Source organism: Ceratocystis lukuohia (genome assembly GCF_044167205.1).
Source record: "Ceratocystis lukuohia strain C4212 chromosome Unknown Supercontig3_pilon, whole genome shotgun sequence".
In the NCBI taxonomy this organism is placed as follows: Eukaryota; Fungi; Ascomycota; class Sordariomycetes; order Microascales; family Ceratocystidaceae; genus Ceratocystis; species Ceratocystis lukuohia.
In genome coordinates, this window is record NW_027263522.1 from 3,007,840 (window position 1) to 3,026,591 (window position 18,752).

At 48.9% G+C, this 18,752-nt stretch overlaps 5 protein-coding genes across 5 annotated transcripts; 2 read left to right on the top strand and 3 right to left on the bottom strand.

The window, feature by feature from the left end:
* Positions 1-5,361: 5,361 nt before the first annotated feature.
* HOO65_030768 (WD40 repeat-like-containing domain protein) lies at positions 5,362-7,476 on the bottom strand (the record flags this gene model as incomplete). The annotated part of the gene is made up of 5 exons (XM_071001986.1): positions 5,362-5,514; positions 5,570-6,017; positions 6,066-6,418; positions 6,498-7,225; positions 7,293-7,476. 5 exons carry the CDS (start codon positions 7,474-7,476, stop codon positions 5,362-5,364), a joined length of 1,866 nt encoding a protein of 621 aa, XP_070860447.1.
* Positions 7,477-8,966: 1,490 nt separating this feature from the next.
* Positions 8,967-10,951, top strand: HOO65_030769 (Mitochondrial Rho GTPase 1; the record flags this gene model as incomplete). Its single annotated transcript, XM_071002017.1, has 2 exons — positions 8,967-8,976; positions 9,081-10,951. The coding sequence occupies 2 exons, from the start codon at positions 8,967-8,969 to the stop codon at positions 10,949-10,951; spliced, it is 1,881 nt and encodes a 626-aa protein (XP_070860448.1).
* A 379-nt stretch (positions 10,952-11,330) lies between these two features.
* Positions 11,331-12,770, bottom strand: HOO65_030770 (mRNA cap guanine-N7 methyltransferase; the record flags this gene model as incomplete). Its single annotated transcript, XM_071000486.1, has 1 exon — positions 11,331-12,770. The coding sequence occupies one exon, from the start codon at positions 12,768-12,770 to the stop codon at positions 11,331-11,333; it is 1,440 nt and encodes a 479-aa protein (XP_070860449.1).
* An 841-nt stretch (positions 12,771-13,611) lies between these two features.
* On the top strand, positions 13,612-15,226 carry HOO65_030771 (proteasome regulatory particle, non-ATPase-like protein; the record flags this gene model as incomplete). The annotated part of the gene is made up of 3 exons (XM_071002120.1): positions 13,612-14,082; positions 14,169-14,956; positions 15,028-15,226. The coding sequence occupies 3 exons, from the start codon at positions 13,612-13,614 to the stop codon at positions 15,224-15,226; spliced, it is 1,458 nt and encodes a 485-aa protein (XP_070860450.1).
* A 285-nt stretch (positions 15,227-15,511) lies between these two features.
* On the bottom strand, positions 15,512-17,060 carry HOO65_030772 (putative alanine aminotransferase, mitochondrial; the record flags this gene model as incomplete). The annotated part of the gene is made up of 2 exons (XM_071002147.1): positions 15,512-16,563; positions 16,655-17,060. 2 exons carry the CDS (start codon positions 17,058-17,060, stop codon positions 15,512-15,514), a joined length of 1,458 nt encoding a protein of 485 aa, XP_070860451.1.
* Positions 17,061-18,752: the final 1,692 nt, after the last annotated feature.

Sequence of the window (18,752 nt, forward strand, 5' to 3'; positions counted from 1 at the left end):
GGCGTTGATGGTGCGTTCAGAAAGCCGCTTTAATGATGTTTTGTAGTGGTGGGATAAGGATAGTAGGCGTTGTTTGAAGCGTGATCGGCGAGTTCTCTAAGCCATGCGCGACGAGGTCTTTAAGCCGAATGTAGATATAGACGAAAGGAAATTTGGTGGCCAGTTGTGAGGGACGGCAAAGAAAGAAATAATAGAATAAGTTGATTGGCGCGTTGTTTATGGCGATGGTGATGGTTATGGCGATGTACGGGGAGGAGCGATTCCAAATAGCAGAAGAGCTAGAGAAGAGAAAACGGAGAGGAAGGTTTTTGCATGAGAACAGGGAAAAGGGAAGGTAGCGAGTGAGTTTTAAGGCAAGAAGGCAAGAAGGCAAGAAGGCAAGAAGGCAAGAGGGCAAGAAGGTATAGGGATACGTGAGGGTGGGAGTAGGAAGGAGCAGGTTTATCCAAAGGGTAGGAACGGCTTTTTTTTTCCTCTGCTACTATCTACTCTCGATCTGGATGATTGCGAATAGAGCTCTTCTGGGCTTCTCTTCTCCCTATCTTAACAGAGGAAAAAAAAAAAAAAATAGAGGGGCAAAAAATAGTAAAATAAAAAAGACGATACGATACGCATTTAATCGATGATTTAAACTTTTCTCTTACGTCTTCCTTGATGCTCGGCACTTTGAGGGCCTTTACAGGGGTTTTATCGTTCTATTTTTCTTCCTCAACGAGCTGCGCTGGCCCTAAGACGGACGGGCTTGGGCTAGCCATCAGGAGGTAAGGAAATTCTGTGATGAAGAGGCTGCTCCTTGACATGAGCTTCATTAAGCGCTTGTATTATATCTTGCTGCTTTCATGTCCAGACTCCGCGTGCAAGCTTGGCCGCCCGCAACTTGCGTGTATTTTCTCATCTGTTTTTGCTATCAGGTGCTTAATTTGGCGTTTTTTTTTTTAAGTGTTTCTTGTGTGTCTGCTGCTTAACTTGACACAGTTAGTGTCATCACGCACATAAAAGTAGCCCCTCTTTTTTCAATCCGCCCGTGGACTTTAGTGGGCTATTAATTCTGAGAGGAGCCCCCAAAAGTGGAAGCCCCGGTACTTCATCCAGCAAAGTAAAATTTATTATATAAATATATTTATACGCATATACATCAGTTTATCCCTGATATCTCCTATCGTCTTTCTCTCGCCATGGGTCTTGTTCTCTCTAGTCCAACTGATATCGAGCTTCTCGCTTTCCTGCCTTGGTTTTCTTTTTCCCCTTTTACCCGTTTGTCGTCCAATCCCCCAACACAAAGACCTGTTTTTGTTTCTGGCCTCATGGTCAATGGCGAGATAACAGACATTCCGACGCTGTGGCCTTTGCGTTCGTGATCTTTTGAAGGTGGGTGGGTGGGGTGGTCTTGACATTTGTGGCCCTTTGGCGCTGCTGGCCTCGTGAACACAGAATATCACACCATATTTGCCGTGTTTCTAGAAGATGTATGTTTACATGCACACATGCGCAGATTCGTCCTAGCCATCCTTGTCATGCCATACAAGCTTTGTTTTCGCTGTTGTAACCGCCTGTTGCAAAACTTGGGCTCTAGATGTCGAATTCCGAGAGATGTGCGGTGCGATGTGGAGATAAGACAAACCAAATAGTCACAAGTTTGGGTTACCTATCTATTTCTTTCAAACCCTAGACTTTTCATGACCCATAATTTGTAAAGCGTCATTCCGGCCGGTTATCGGTCTTGTCCATGGTACAGGTAAAAAAGACAAGGCTGCTGGCCACTAGTCTTCTTCTTTCACTAGCCTATAACAGCACGAACAAACAAAAATCACATATTCACCCCCACCAAGACCGGGCGAGACTTGTTCTTATGCCACTGCAGAACAAGAGGCACGACCCATCCAAAGGGACCTAGCCATACCAGCTCCCAAATCTCGAATGCATCATTGCACACGCGACTTGCCCTGGCACCCTTGAGAAACGTCCATTTCCTCTGCATCCCGAATTATGTCCATATGTCCACATTTAACCGATTGATGGGTAAACTAGATGCATCTGAAAAAGCTCTGGGCCGACATTGCCACAGACAATCAGACACTTCTATAGGATGTTGGGGCGTTGGCCAGCTCCAAAACTGATCAGACGTCGAGCAAGCCTCCATCTTCGGGGCTAGAACAGAGCGCTTCAGAGCTTAATACGATGGCCACAAAGCTTGTGAATCCTCGCGTGACTTGGTCTCTGCACTCGAGTCCAAGTGTGAGTTACTCTAGCATCAGGTGAGGCCGCCTCATGCCGGAAAGGACTGAGTATTTTTCCTTGGGCAAAGAGTGGGGGTCGTTCTTCTGCTAGTAAGCATGCGTCCCTCTGTCTCAAGCCAGGCCTTATTTTTCCTATTTGTCCGATCCTTAAGAGAACCCCTTAGAGAATAGGGCTAGTTGAATTCACTAGCGAGCAGTGTCTCGGAAGGGATGCGTTGCAATCGGCCAGACCCATCTAGAAAAGCAGGAAGAAAACAGCCAATATCAATAAAGGCTATGCTAGCACCACGCCAGAAAACAAAAAGATCCAATCAAAGCCAGCAAGCCTACAACGTTGGAAGGCCCAAGGCTTTAAGGCAAACAGACTAGGTGCTATTCAAGAGAGGGAGAGATAGCAGGGGAAAGCGGCCTTCTTTACCGGATTGGCCTCCCGTATGCAAATGGCAGGCTAAAGGAAAAACAGAATAGAAATCTAGAAGCAGGAGCCTCATAGAGACAAGAGCACTTCTTGCTTTTTTGCTCTTCAGCCTAAAATCTCCGACCTCTGGCCAAAAAAAAAAAAAAAAAAAAAAGGCAGCAAAAAGCTGGCCTGGTCAACCAATCATAAGCAGACAGACCCAAATTATGGGAGTTTCTTAAACGGGATATACCGCTCAAACGCAGTTACCTTAACCTGACTTAACATGACAGCCGACAAAAGCGTGGGAGGGGAGTGAGCCTAAGACAAGGGCGTGTTGATTTCTAGCCTCTTCATCCATTGTCTCCTTTTATCGGCTTTCCTTTTCGCAGAGCCGCAACAAACCACGTCCAAGCGCTTATACGACACACCACTTGGGAAACCTGAGGTGGGGGTCATGGTCTTGCTTTTGCACCACGCTTGTGATAGAGATGGCATAGGAGCTGGCGTGGGATGGGCAGGAAGTCGAGATAACGGAAGGTCCAAAACAGGGTCTTGCTAGATATGAGAGCAAGACACAATCCTCTCCTGCCTCTACTTCTTGCCATGCTCACATATATTTTGTGGGTCTCTTCCTGACCGCCTTTACATTGAGCGTTGAGCGGAAAACAAGTCCCCGGCTAGCCCCAATCAGGCAGCAAGATATCTTTTTCAGCCTCATTATTCCCAACGACATCGGCCCTTGCTTTTGCTTCTCCTCGTGGGCAAGGCGAGCACTGCAGCTTGAAAAGAAGTGAGCAACAACTCGCCATGGCACTCTAGGAGAATGCGTGCTTTGAACCTCTTCTGCTTCGCTACTTTGGCTTTCGGCCGCATGCTTATTTTTGGAAGTTCTCGTGCTGCATCATGCTGTGCATGCGACAGAACAAAATGAGGCTCTGCTTTGAACGATCTTGGTGTTACTGACCCGCTTTAGAGCGTCTTCGCTTTTGCCACAAGGTGTCGAAAATACACCGCCATGGCTAAATCAAATCAGGGACATGCTGTCTCCTATAGCCGTTGTTAAGGTTGTTATTTGTGTTTGTTTGCTCAAGTTTATCTACATTGGCGCCTAGACCAAGCTCTGAACTAATAAGGATTGTATTATATCAAGAAGCTCTCTAAGATAGCTAGCTTTTAGCTATCTCCTACATGGCTACCGTTGGGCCTCACTGAAAAGCTCTAACGTGTCCAGCCCCCCTTCCTGTGACTTATTATCCTGCGCCATCTTAGTTGAGCTTCGCTTACCACTTCCTTCCGCCGACTTTTCAAGCCCCCAGTCAACTTCGTCTCCCACTACAGCCAATCAGCTTCTCAGTCCTCAGCTTCTCTTCTGCACTGGCATATTGCCTCATATAGACGAAAGCAGTCCTTTCAATAGCACGGATCGGATTTGCTTCAGTCTGTTGGTGGTTCTCGCTCCGCCCTAGCTACATACACCTTTACGAATCTCCAAGGCACTATGAATAGAATAGCGGAATCGAAAACACGTACCTGCTACTAACACCCCTTCCCTTCCTCTTCTCAGCTCGCCTCACTTCACCCCCTCTTTGAATCTGGCCACTATGTAGGTCCTTAGACAAACACCCTGTGTTTTTAACTATTCGGACCTTTTCCACCGGCTTCGTTCCCCCCTTCTTCTTTCCTCTTGTCTTGACTTGATGTTCAATCCAAGCACATCCGTTTGATGGCCAAGACGTTACTTGCATGATACGCAAGAGATTCTCTCATTCTCCCACGAACCATCTTTCGCCGATGCTAGCGTTGCCCACCTTCGTCTTTATCTTTATCTTGGTGGTCATATACATGCATAGGAATGTGACGCCAGGGTCCAGAACCTTGACTTGCATGATCGCTATGCTTGGCTTATATGGACTAACAAGACGCAAGGCGCATCAATTAAAATATGGTAAGGAATGGGGGTACTTGTCCTAGATCTTAATGGAGTGGCCTATCAAGGACTCAGGGCTCCCCATCCCCCCACGTGCACAATACCAACGCGTCCAAAATTATTAGACAAACAATCAGGTGTCTGTATTCCCACATCACTCGTTATAATTTGCTCGGAACAAGCCGAGCATACTTCCATTCTTTACCTACCAACGACAGCCCCCACGCTCATTCACTGTCCAGTGCCCACGGCTGCAACTCATATATCCATGTCTCATGAATATAGCACAATTTCCACTTTGCCCAACTCCTCATTCCATTCTTGTGTTAGGCCGATATGTCTACAGCCACTAGCCGCTCAACAAGGTCTAGAGCCTTAGCCTCAAGTATGCGAATATTATAGTTCTAGCGGCCGGTAGTGTTGGTATTATGCTTGTGAAAACACACGCTACTGTCGGATAGTATTAAAGCTATGGCCAATCTTGCCCCAAACACTCTAGCAGCGTAAGTAAATAAAAGAAAGCCAGGAAAGAAGGGGGGGGGGGGGGGTAAGATAGTAGTAGAAGAAGATAGACATAAACGCAGAGAAACAAGAGGACGCTGTGACAATTCTTTTGCCTGCCTTCAAACAAGCTAATACGAATGCACCGCTTCAGTGTATATAAAACACATGCGTACTCAAAAACCGCTTAATGTCCAGGGCTTGGCTATCAGCTATGGCACTGGCGCTGAAAATTGGCCGTCCAAAACCTTCCAGTGTGCCTTTGTTATTCAAGAAATCTTTGCCCCCACGGTCAGCTACTGTTGAACCATAGGAGAGGAGTCTGACGAGGGTCGCATCCAGGTCTTGATGATGCCCGCCTTGCTGCTCGTGAGAATTGCCTTTTCTGTGAAAACAAGTCCTGAGAGAACCTCGCTGTCTGCTTCATGTGACTGGGTTAACGGAAAAGACTGTTAGCATAAAGGCACTACTATTATCACTTCCTCTCTTTATCTTGTTACTCACGCAAACAGGAATCAGCTGTGGCATATTGTTGCGGTATGCCGGTCCATGCTCATATGTGCCATTTTCGTGCTCGATATCCAGCGATTTAGCTTGCGGGTTTGTTGGTGGCGGCACTTTGGATGCAACAGATCCGCGGTGGGCCATGGATGCCTTTGGCCGAGCCACCATACCGGCATTAAAATCCCAAAGACACAAGCGACAGTCCTGGCCAATGCTGCCAAAACGGTAGTTGCGATCATCGCATCTCCATTGGTCAAATGCCACAGCTGAAGGCCAGGATTTGTGGCCCTTGCACCAGGCAACGGCACACCTATCAGCGACAGACCAAATAGTTATCAAGTCATCTTCGCTGCCGGTGACAATATACTTGCCATCTGGAGACCAACAGATGCAGGTAAAGCGCCCAAAATAGGCATCAAACATGTCTTCTTGTCTACGTTTGAAATGTCTGTTAGCAGATGTAGCATAGACTACTAATGAGCCTTTGGCTATTTACCTTTCTTCAAGATAATCAACCAGTCTATACGCGATATTGCTCGACACAATAGTCAGATAGCGGTTGTCGGGAGAAAATGCAATTTCCTTGATAGCAGTATTGTATAGACGCCACCACGAGACAGGGTTTGTTTTCTGATTCTTTGACTTGACCGACTTCTCGATCTTAAAGCGGGATCGCTTTTGGCCGATATCTTGTCCAACAATAGTAGGCTCTTCGTCAGTATTGAGGGGAGCATCCTCCTTTTCCTTGTCGTACACAATTAAGGATCCGTCAGTATGGCCAGCAAGAAATAGGTTCTCTGAACCAGGAATCCACTTGATACATTCAACCGGATGGTTGTTGATGATTCCCTGCAGCTAAATGTTAGGCTAAAAACTTGCAACATCAAGTGGCATGGCTATTTGTAGCTGCGCCAGAATTACAACCTACATTTTTATTAATGCGGCTGTACCGTTGGCTGAACGGCTCCCACCAGATTATTTCACCCGTGTTGAACCCCATGATCACATCAATATGATTAGGGCTTTTAGTAACTTGGTTGACATCATGGCAAAGGCAATGGCCTTTGGTGAACAAAATCTTGGTTAGATAGTCAGCTTTGGTAGGTGAGGAAAGGTCAAGCCACTGAACAGATCGGTTGCAGTTCACAAAGGCATATATGCCGTCTGGCGCATGCTCTGCAACTTTCTTGGCAAGAAGATCGTGGACAATAGCGCGCGAAATAAAAGACGAGTTACTCTTAGTCAGGTTGCTCTTTGGTTTCTTGCGCTTATTGTCCTTGGGGTTTATGGGAGGTAACAGAAGCGAGTTGCCCTCACCAAAGGCGGGCGCTACCGAGGAGACGTCATCGCTCACCGAGTTAGCTCTGCCGTCATCGCTGCTCAAGGCTCCTGCGATGTCATGCGATGGCCTAGTCTCGACAACGGATGGGTCTTGAGTGCTAGCCGACTGGCGACCAAGCGAAGATGTGGTAGCCGAAGAACCTCTGTAGAAGCCCAGAGAGTTCGTGTTGTCATCAAATCTAACCAGAGATATTTTGGTACCTGCCGTTTGGACTTGCTTGGTCGTTGCAAGTGGGTTTGGATTGGGAGGGGCTGATTCACTAGGGTGGGGAGGCGGTACAGCTAATCGAAGTTCCTCACTTTGAACATAAGTGCCTAGAGTTTGGGTTGGTGTTAGAATGAAGCGACTAAGCGCACTGCAGTCGGTGTAGCTACAACTAACCTTCTCCGACAAGAAACTGGCATTTGTCTCCAGTAGGCGTGGACAATTGATTATTGGTCTCGACAATAGGTGGAGGAGGACCGCCATATGCCCCGGTGCCGTATTTGGGGGGAGGGGGGAGAACACTACGGGAATACGGATCAGCTTCTATCCAATAGTTTCGCATCATTCCCCAGTTTTCCATTGCAAGTGAGTGTGTGAGCAAAGAAAAGAAACCAAAATGGTTCAAGATGAAAAAATAGAGGCTGTGTAGATATCCAACACTTCTTTCGTAGCTTCAAGCGACTGAGTCTACTACTCCTTGTGTTTGTGATAATACCCTCAGCTCTGTTTGTCCCGTGACAGTGATTAGCCCAGCAGTGGGTTAAAATACGACACACAAGCGAGCTCAGCCGTACGTCAGCTGCAAGATATCAGAAATCATGCGATTAGGTTCTGAGGGAGCACGCATTCATTGGGGTACAAAGCTCCAGCCAATGATAGGGTAACAAGCAGGAGGCCAGGCTTGACAATGGTCTTTGACAGAAATGAAACACCAAGACGACAAAATAATCCAAGAGAAGAAACTAATGATTATTTGCGCGTGTGTCGAAAAAAAAAGGATAGAACTTACAACATGTTGTAACGATGTTAAAGGGTAGTAATCAAAGATTTTATCTAAAGAACGTGTGTTAAGGTTGCCTAGGTGTGAAAGGAGAGGTAGATTGACACTGGGACAATATATACATATATATACTAGTAGTCGAAAGCGACCTCCACTGGGGCAATGAGGCAATTCACGCGGTTCCAACGTCTTCGGCGAGCTAAATCTGGCTTCACGGCATCGCAAAACGTAAACGTCCAAGGTGTGTCAAACGGCCAAATAGTAACGCACTTTGGATATGACGAAAGCAGAGGCCACAGTAAGGGTTAACGATGAAATCAGGTGATTTGGTTGATTATTGATAATGACTCTGAACTGAAAGCCAGATCTCGAAACTGTGACAAGGACACAAGATATACAGACAAGCTTTTTACGAAGATGAGAGGGAGGGGGAAAATCTTCTCATAAAGCAATGAGGGGAACATCCTGCGATTCCATCAAGTTCTAGAGGCTATATTTTGACGTGGCAGCTACCTAAGTCGTAGCTTGCTCGTATCCAGAAATACAATAACAGCCTTGATGTTGAGGCTATGAATGTGGACTAGGAACTTCCTGACTCGCTTCGTAAAGAATTTATTTGAAGCAAAGGCGTAAAGTAGCTGTAGCTATGGAAGTATCACGGGATTCTTCAACATACGTCAGTTCGTGCTGGCTACTCAGGGCAGCAAACGCAATAATATCAAATTGGAGTAGGCAAATCCCATGAAATATCCTGTCTAACCCTAAGACCAAATACAGTAGCATTAGCTTAGTCAGCAACATGACCAGCTAATGCACTAATCCTTCACATTCTCTTCATCACCAATTGGCTCTGTAGCTTACAAGCTCTGTGCTCGATCTACCAGGCTTCTGGCTCTGCTCCCTGAATATCTTCTCTGTGTCTCTTCTTTGTTTTCCCTCCTGACTGTATACCTACAAGACTTTCTATTCGACGTATGCTTACTACTATTGACATGGCCTAACCGGTTTTCATTCCAGCACAACCACTCATCTGATAAGTGCCGACTAAGATCAACTAACTGCCTTTTACTATGGCTGCAGGTAAGCACACCTGGATGTTTGTTCTGTGTAGCTTTAGCTTAGCCATGCCACTCTCTTCTCTTCCTCCCACTTGGCCCTTTCTGACAGCTGTCTCTGGCGTATAGTGCGCATTTGCGTGTGTGGCGACGAAGGCACTGGAAAATCCAGTCTCATTGCTTCTCTTGTCAAGGATGTTTTCGTGTCCAACAAAATCCAGCCGGTTCTACCGATAATTACTTTGCCGCCGAATATTGGGACCCCGGAAAAGGTTACCACTACTATCGTTGATACTTCTGCCCGCCCACAAGACCGCACGACCCTTCGCAAAGAGATTCGTAAGAGCAATGTCATCCTGCTCATATATTCAGACCATTACAGTTATGAGCGTGTAGCGCTGTTCTGGATGCCCTACTTCCGCTCTCTGGGGGTCAATGTTCCAGTGGTGCTTTGTGCAAATAAGTCAGACCAATCGTTGTCCACCAACGGACAACAGGTCGTGGAAGATGAGATGCTTCCGGTCATGACCGAATTTCGTGAGATCGACTCATGCATCCGAACCAGCGCAAAGGAACATCACAATGTAAACGAGGTCTTTTTCTTGTGCCAAAAAGCTGTCACACATCCGATTGCGCCCTTGTTTGACTACAAAGAGGGTGAATTGAAGCCAACCTGTGCCAGTGCCTTGACTCGAATTTTCTATCTTTGCGACAGAGATCAGGATGGATACCTTAACGATACCGAGATGCACCATCTGCAGGAGAAATGCTTTGAAAAGGAGTTATCGCATGATGACCTACTAAACATCAAGTTGACAGTGAGCAAGCTGGTGCCCGAAGCTGACTTGGAAAAAGGCATTGATTTGCGTGGGTGGTTGCAATTGAATAAGATGTATGCTGAAAAGGGCCGACACGAAACCATCTGGATCATCCTTCGCAATTATCACTACACCGACAGCCTGAGCCTTTCTGATAGCTTTATCCGGCCCAAGTTCGAGGTTCCAGAGAATTCATCCGTTGAGCTGAGTCCGTCGGGGTATAGCTTCTTTGTGGACCGTTTTCTACTCTTCGACAAGGATACAGATGGTGGCCTGAACGATGCTGAGCTAACAGCTCTGTTCACGCCAACCCCGGGTCTGCCTGAATCGTGGATTGATACTGCACTGGCATCCACTGTCCGCAATGAATCAGGTAATATCACTCTTCAGGGCTGGCTTGCTCTGTGGAGCATGACTACCTTTATTGAACCCAAGACAACCCTGGAGTATCTCGCCTACCTGGGCTACGAGCCGGCAGACCCAAAGGACCCTATCACAACAGCCCTCAAAATTACCAAGGCGCGCAAACGACGGCGGCGGCCAGGGCGGGTAGAGCGCAATGTAGTAATGTGCTATGTGCTGGGTGCACCTGGCTCTGGCAAGTCGTCTCTCCTGGATGCATTTCTGAGTAGACCACACGACGAGCTCTACCACCCTACAATAAAGCCGCGACGTGCCGTCAATAGCGTAGAACTTCATGGCGGCAAGCAGTGCTATTTAATTCTAGAAGAGCTGGGAGAGCTCGAGCCTGCAATTCTCGAAAATCAGGCTAAGCTCGACGCTTGCGATTTAATCTGCTATGCCTACGACTCCTCCGATCCTAACTCCTTTGCGCACATTGTTGACCTCCGTGTAAAGTACCCGCAACTGGATGAACTACCGGCCGTTTACTCTGCACTCAAAGCCGACAAGGATAAGACAACACAGCGCTCGGAGCTGCAGCCAGACGAGTACACGGCTAGTCTCGACATGAGCGCACCGCTACATGTTAGCGTGACATGGAACAATATCAACGAGCTGTTTGTGGCGTTAGCTGAGACGGCAACGAACCCTAGTTCAGGCTTCCCTAAGAGCGAGGAACCACCGCCTGATTTGAGTAGCCTGTATCTGGCGCTGGGCGCAACGGCGTGTGCAGCGGTGGCTGCGGCGATTATTTGGAAACGCTCAACGAATCCTATTTGAATAGCAGGGAATTCTTTCCCAGGCCCTTAGTCTGCTCTTTTTTTTGGATTTGCTTTTCTTATTTTCGTGTACATGAATCATTGGCTGGCCTCTTTTCACCTCTTGCATATTCTGGACCCTCACGATATGATACCCGCTGCCTTTTTCTTGTGCCTTTATTTTCTTTTTGCGATATCCTATGCTGTAACGTCTCTTTTTTTGCATTATTATACCCTTCTTGATGTAGCATATGGGTGTCTATTGATGAGAGGGACTAAGGAGAATCATAGTACAACGCGTGGGCGGATTTATATTAACATGAAGATATATGAGATGAACAACAGGGACTTTCTGACAAGGGGTAGATGAAAGAAGTAATACAGGCCTCGACGGCTGGCTCTTAGACTTTGTAGAAGCAGAAGGCGAGATACACCCGTGAGGCCTCGATCTCATCTGGCGACATCTGAAGCTCTCCGCTTCCCCGATTGCGGACGCCCATGCGCTCACTTAGCGGCCCAAGAATGTTATCGTCCTTCTCAGCGTCCCACACATCCTCAAAGGTCTTGTGGTATTGCAACTCGAGGTTGTAGTCCTCGGCTAACGCACGGAAGGCTTCCCACGGCACAACGTACTCAGGCACCTCCTCGACGGCTTCGTCAAGGAAGAAGTTGTATTTCCACCCAAAGGCCGGGCGGAAGATGCCATCTTCAGGAGTCTTTGATGCGAAGCGGATACGGTAGATTGAGTTGCCCCATTCTGCTGTTTTCTCCTCTGCTACTTCGCCATCTTCACCGGCCTCACCCTCTGCTACTTCGCCATCTTCACCGGCCTCACCCTCTTCGACTTGGCCTTCATCTGACACTGGAGATTCCCCCCTGTCTTGCTTGCTTTCTGCAGATTTCGCGGAAGACTTGTCATTGAATTTCCGTACACGATCACTCAGCACGTCGGAGTTAGGGATGCACCCGAGAAATCGACCTCCCTTCTTGAGTGCCCCGGCTACATTCTGGAGCATCTGGCGAGCTTTTGCTTCGGATTCGAAGGCATAGTGCATGCAAAACATCATACTAACGACATCAAAGCCACGTTGTGAGCCGGGTGGCTGATTGAAGCCGACCTGGCGAACCACCTCAATGTCTTCTAATGACTCGCCGAAGCAATCCTTGACCATAAAGCGGCCATCGAACTGGCGCCCACGCCGACCTCGGCTCTGCATATCACGCAGACGATCACGTGCCTGACTGATACTCACATCAGCAGGATCAAGGCCTACATAGAGATCTAGCGGCTGAGGTGCCTGCTGCCACTTGCCTAGATCACCGCCCTTGCCACAGCCAATGTCTAAAACTAGAAGCGGGTCGCCACGGCTGCCAGGTCGCCAGTCTTCGTTGGGCGAGAACTTCTGGATGATGCAGCTCTTCACCCAGTTGTTGAAGGAGCGCAGACCCTTGATTTTGGAGTCTGTTTTGCGCCAGTCCCGACCACGCTCAGGCACGCTGTTGTAGTGTTGGCGCACAACATCATTGATACCAGCGCGGTTTTGTGCGTGATGGTATTCGTTCTCTGTTTGCGTGCGTTCGCGTTCGCGCTCGCGTTCGCGTTCTAATTGGCGCTGACGGATTGCATCACGATCCGCTTGCGTCATACGCGACCGGGTCTGTGGGCGTTTCTGTTTTCGCGGCTGCTCCGATGGCGAGATGGCGCGTTTTTTGGCGGGGTGGAGAGCCCGGGCATTGTATGGTTGGGGCAGGTCGTCGTTGGCATCGCCAGTGTCAGACGCAGGAGACCTGGGACGCTTGCGCTGGGGTGCTCTAGGACTGGAATTTCGTGGCGAGCCCATTGTGGGTGGGAAAGAGATTGAGTAGGCTAGCAAGGAGAAAGAAAGAGAAGTAAAAAAAGATTGTGCAAGGCTGAGAAAGATTTTCAAAGGGTAAGCGTCTATTCCGGCAAGCACATTGTTGAACAGCAATATCCTGTTTTGATCGCAAGAGGGTGGTGGGTGAATTTTGACAAAGACAGAGCAGAGCGGTGAAGGGAGGAAAGCCAGCAATTAAAGGAGGAAGAGGAAGCAAATGGCAAAAAAAATAGGAAAAAAAATGAAGAACAATGGTGCTATCCTATATCATCATGAGCCGATTAAACATAATTGGCCCAAAGCGAACAAATAGAGACAGGAAGATAATCAAGCAAACCTGTAACAGCGTTTGTAGTTAGAGGCCAACTCTATTGTGGATTCATCATCACAGTACAAAGCCTGGGAGGGAGCCATGCTTTTAGTCTCTTTTTGGCTGTTTTGTTTGTTTTGCGTGTGCTGACTGCAGCCTTGTCGTGCACGAGCCACTATAGCTCCCAGCAAGGGAAGGAACCTGGCTTTGAGCAGCCCATGTGAAGGTAACAAACGGGCTTCAGATTAGCTTGACTTGTACATAAATAATTCTTTCCTCCTCAACCGAATTGCCCAATCAACCCTTGTGGCAGCCTTCATCTCTGTTCTTTGTCCTGTCTTTTTTTTTCTTACATTCTCTGTATTATCACGAGAAACCCCCGATTCGATATCCGCTTACTAAGCTTTGCTTGGTTCCTTCCACATATCAGCTTCGACCCAGCTTGCCTCCCACCTCGATAATCACTACCACCACCACTACCACTATCCCTATCACTACTATTATACTCTTGCCATCATGAGCTCCGAGGCTCAGTACGCCCAATGGCCACAGCTCGCCCTTAGCCAGCACATCTTTAATCTCACCAACTCCTATGCCTCCCGTACCACTCAACAGGCCTCGGCCAAAGCCGTCCAAGATGCCATTGCCGAGCACAAAATGGCACCTCTCTACCGCTATCTGGCACATCCCACTGAGGGTGCCTTGCATGCTGCAGCTGATGAGTCTGTGGTAGGCTCATCTTTGTCCGGGAAGCCGTCGCTTACACGCAAGTCCAGCCTGCTTGGAATGATTGCTGGCAAGAGCTCTACAGCCTCTGCCTACCTGCCCTGGGATGAGTCTCTATATGCCAAGCTCAAGAGCGAGAACGATGCCGAGCTTGAGGGCTATAAGAATGAGGAAGAGGAGGCCGTTGAAAAGGCAGGCGATATCGAGATTGTGGCTGCCCGTGGTAAGCGTGCAGAGTTCTGGGCCCGTGTGGGTGATAAGGTAATCAGGAAAAGAGTCCCTCTTACACATAACATTACATAAAAGTGATCAACTTTAAGCTAACCAATGGGCTTTATCTATTTTAGGACCGCGCCATTGCTGCCTACGAAGAAGTTATCGAAAAGACGGGAATGCTCGGTACTAAGATCGACATTGTTCTAGCTATAATACGTATGGGTCTTTTCTTTGGTGACAAGGCTTTAGTGAAAAAGCATGTCAGCCGTGCAAAGACTCTTGTTGAGTCCGGCGGTGACTGGGACCGCCGTAATCGCCTCAAGGCCTATGAGGGTGTGCATTTGCTGACCGTGCGGTCCCACAACCTAGCAGCACCCTACCTGCTAGACAGCTTGGAGACCTTCACCAGCTACGAGCTTTGCTCCTACAGCTCGCTAGTCACCTACTCAGTGCTTGCTGGCGCCGTGTCCCTTAAGCGTGTTGATTTCAAGTCTAAGGTTGTCGATGCGCCCCAGGTCAAGGCTGTCATGGGCGACGGCGAGGACCGACTTATGGCTCTGTCTCTTGACGAGAAGGCACCGGTTACTGGCACGGATGTCCCTGCATCTAAGCGGGGTGTGGTCAACTTGGCGACTCTAAACAGTGGTGAGGAGATCGAGACTGAAACCACAACTGACTTCTCGGCTCTGGCCACCCTTGTCAGTGCCCTGTATACAGGCAACTACAAGGCCTTCTTCCAGTCCCTAGCACAGGTTGAGGAGCAGTTCCTCAATCAGGACCGTTACCTGCTGGAGCACAAGAACTGGTTTATCCGTGAGATGCGTCTCCGCGCATACCAGCAGCTATTGCAGAGCTATCGCGTGGTTGGTCTGGAGACCATGGCCCACGATTTTGGTGTTACAGTTGAGTTCTTGGATCGGTAAGGACAACACCTAACTATATTTTTCTCTCTTGTTGACTTTTTTGCTAACCCTTCTATTTCCCAAATAGTGATCTCGCCAAGTTCATCGCCGCCGGACGCATCCCGTGCACCATTGACCGTGTTAACGGCAAGGGTGTCATCGAGACAAACCGCCCCGATACGAAGAACAAGCAATACCAAGACGTAGTGCGCCAGGGTGACCACCTGATTACCAAGCTGCAGAAGTACGGCCAGGCCGTGAGACTAAGAGGCTCTGAGCGGGCATAGATGAACGAAAGGGATGAGAAAGGTGGAAGATGAAGGTATTATTGTTTCTGCACGCAGACGTAGCACATCACATGAATTCGCACAGATTTACTTGACCTTAGCTTAGTGCACCTCTTTGGCCTAATTATATGAGTAATGTGAAAAAAGTTTTTGACGGAGGCAGCTAGCTACTGGTGTGGCATGTATTAATGTTGTAGCTCAACCCGTGTACATGGGATTTTTCTTTACTTCTTATATCCATTCACCTGCCACAGCATCTTCTCCTTTTTGCCGCGCCGCTTTTCTTTACCGGAACTCATCCATGAACTCCTTGTGGAATTTGACGATTCTACTCACCCACTCTGTGCCAGGGGCCAGGAAGGTAGTGCGGAAGTGGAAAGTGTTGGGCTTCTGGCCAAAGCCGGAGCCAGCCACGACACAAATACCGGTGCTATCCAGCAAGCGCATAGCGTAGAACTCGTCAGGCTGGCGGCCCTCTTTGGCAGCGGCATCGATGGCCTTCTGGGGGATGGTAATGGTGGGGAACAAGTACATGGAGCCCTGAGGTTCGCCGCACTCAACACCCTCCATCTGCGAAAAGGCTGCGTGCAAGGCCGTTGCGCGCTCGCGAAGGCCGTGGAAAATAGAGTCGTACTCCTTTTTGTACAGAGCATATGACGGGTCACCCTGGCGGGGCGGGTTGACCATGAGCTCGACGATGCACTGGCCAATGACCGGTGCGCACAGCATGATGGACACGAACTTGTAGATCTCGGCCTCAACATCAGCGTTGAAGCCAACCAACTCAAAGTATCCACCACGGTGGCCGCACTCGCCAACCATGCCCTTGGAGATGGAATGAAGCGAAGCCAGCTCAACATGATCGTAGTGGCCGGGCTTCTCAACCTTCATCTGGCTGAGGACCTGCTTGAAGCTCTGGAACTTGCCGATAAATACATTGGTCTGATATACCTCGTCGGCAATGATGACCAGGCGCTCCTGTGCGGCAAAGTCGATAACGTTGCGGATGTCCTCAGCCGAGAGCGACGCACCCGTTGGGTTTCCGGGGTTGATGACCACGATAGCCCGAGTATCGATGCCCTCAGCAATGGATTTACTGTAGGCCTCCTTGATGACGGCCAAATCAGTACCCCATGCCTTCTGCTCATCTAGGAGATAAGGCACGCACTTGCCATTGAGCACAGACAGCGAAGCCGTGTACAGCGGGTACTGCGGGATGGGCACCAGGACACCCGACTTTTCGGAAGCGCAAATGATGTTCAGTAGTGTGTTGACACCAGAAGAAGCTCCAGCAGACATGTAAATATGGCTGGGATCGGCGGGGAATCCATCACGCTCTGCGATAACAGCCTAGTTAGTAACACAAGCAATCCAAGGTCGGGGGCTCTTATAGGCGCGGATGCAATCAACGGACAGCATAAGACTCACCCTCTAGGAAACGGGCAACACTCTCTCTGATGGCCGGAGCTCCGGTACTCGCACTGTAAGCACCAACGCTCTGCACGGTCTTGAGAAGGTGCTTAGCACGGGCAATGACGTCAGTCTGGTAGCCCAGGTTGTTCAGCAGAACATCCTCGTGGTTAAGCAACTGCGGGTTCTCCAGCAAGCTAGCCACCTGGCGAAAGAAGGTAATGGGCTTTTGGTCGAGCTGCTGGGGGTTGCCGATGTTGGCAGAAATAATCTGATCGAAGGGCAGACTGGCAGCCTCGCCATCAGCCAGCTTCTGGCGGTAGACCTCCGACTTGACAGCCAGCTCGCCTCTCACAGCATACTGTGCGGCGACAATTCTCTGATTGATGTTATCAATTGTGAGTCTGGGGCTTTTGGTAGCCATTGTTCTGGAGAAGGACCGGAAGGGGAGATCTAGAGAATGGGGTAGTAACAAGAGCGTAAGTTAGAGTTTAGAAAAAGACGAAGACAAAAAGAGAGAAGGGAGAGGCTCGGGCGGAAAGGGAAGCGGATTATCAGGAAATAAATAGGAAAGGAAGGCAAGAGCAAGAAAAAAAAGCGGGCTGCCGGCTAAGACTCAGGATGGCTCAAGATTTATATGCGCACAGCTCTCCTTATACCACATCAAAGGGTTGGTGTGGATATAAGACTGGATGCAGGAGAAATCCCTATGAGCCAAAGAGAGGGGAAGGAAACTAACAGCAACAGCCAATGATGATTGGTGCAACAGCTGCAAGCAAGCCAAAGAAGTGGAAAGTGGAAAGAGCCCGCCAGTGGGTTAGAGACAGGCCCAGAAGAGGCCAAGAGTGAAGCAGCAGCCCAATGTAGCACGAGGGGGGGGGGTTGGTTTTCTCTGAGAACAAAGCAAGTGCCATGTGACTCTGAGCTCTTTCCTTTTTGTTCATCGAGTGCCGCCGATCCAAGCCAAAGTAGCCACCGTGTGGGTTGATTCTTATTCCAATTAAGGAGAAGAGAATGGGCAGGAGCGGTGCCGCTCCGTTTTCCTATGTCTGTAGATTACATTCATAGCTGTATAGGGCTAGGCTTGTCAAGGACCAGGCCAGGCAAGAGTTATCCAAGAATAGCGATGGAACGGGGGGGGCCTAAATGGGAAGCCAATCTAGACTGGAGCTTAGTTTAAGTTTGAGCTTGGGGTAGGGCTGGGGCTGGGGCTGGGGCTGAGACTGGGACTGGGACTGGAGTTATTCCGATCTGTGCAAGTATCGCGCTTGCCTTGCTTGCACAGTCAATAGTCTGGAGTAGCCGATAGAGTGTAAGCCCAAGCTGCTCGAGTTATATTTCGCGGCTCCATTAACCAGGACAGTACAGTGGAATCTCGAGCTTCAAAGCGTATCACCTAGGATCAGGTGTACGGCTCTTTCTTCAAAGCTCCAAAAAATTCCACCTCCCCCGCACTTTTGCCATGCCGAGGTGGCTCCTTGCTCCTTGCCAATAAGCCAAGCTACTGACTGCCAATGCCCCTCTCTGTGACTGGAGCTGCAAGAGCTGCAACTTGGGCGTTTTGGCAGCCAACGCTTGTTAAGCTTGTCTGGGGTTTATGCCGGGGTGATCTGATTTTTTGTCCATCTTGCTCTTCTACCCCAAGTACCTGGCTGTGCCAAACTGCAGAGTAGCTTGAAGGTTGGAATGGTTTTCGAATGTGCTGTACTTCCAGTACTAAGCCAACTTAAGCCTAGTCCTCATGCAGCTGATAATCCTGACACCGACTTCGGCGTTGTATCCGCTTGAGAAGGAGAGTCACAGAAGAAGAAAGGTATTGTAGGGGTGGCAATATGCCAAGATTGATGGTGGGCTAGACCGTAGGTAAGACCAAATTGGAAAAAAAAAAAAAGAAATGAGGGGCAAGTCGCAAGGGTTTGTTGGCCAAGTAGATGCCCCCTCCTTGAGCAAGAATCTCTTTAGGGTTTGAACTTCTCGGTGCTGAAAGTCAGCCAAGAGGTGACTCTGGATAGCGAGGTCGTTGCAGTTTCCTATCCTGTTTCTTCAGCTGACCCCTAGAAGCCCAGAAAAGTCCGAAAAAGGCAACAATTCAGGGCAACAACAGTATAAACACTGG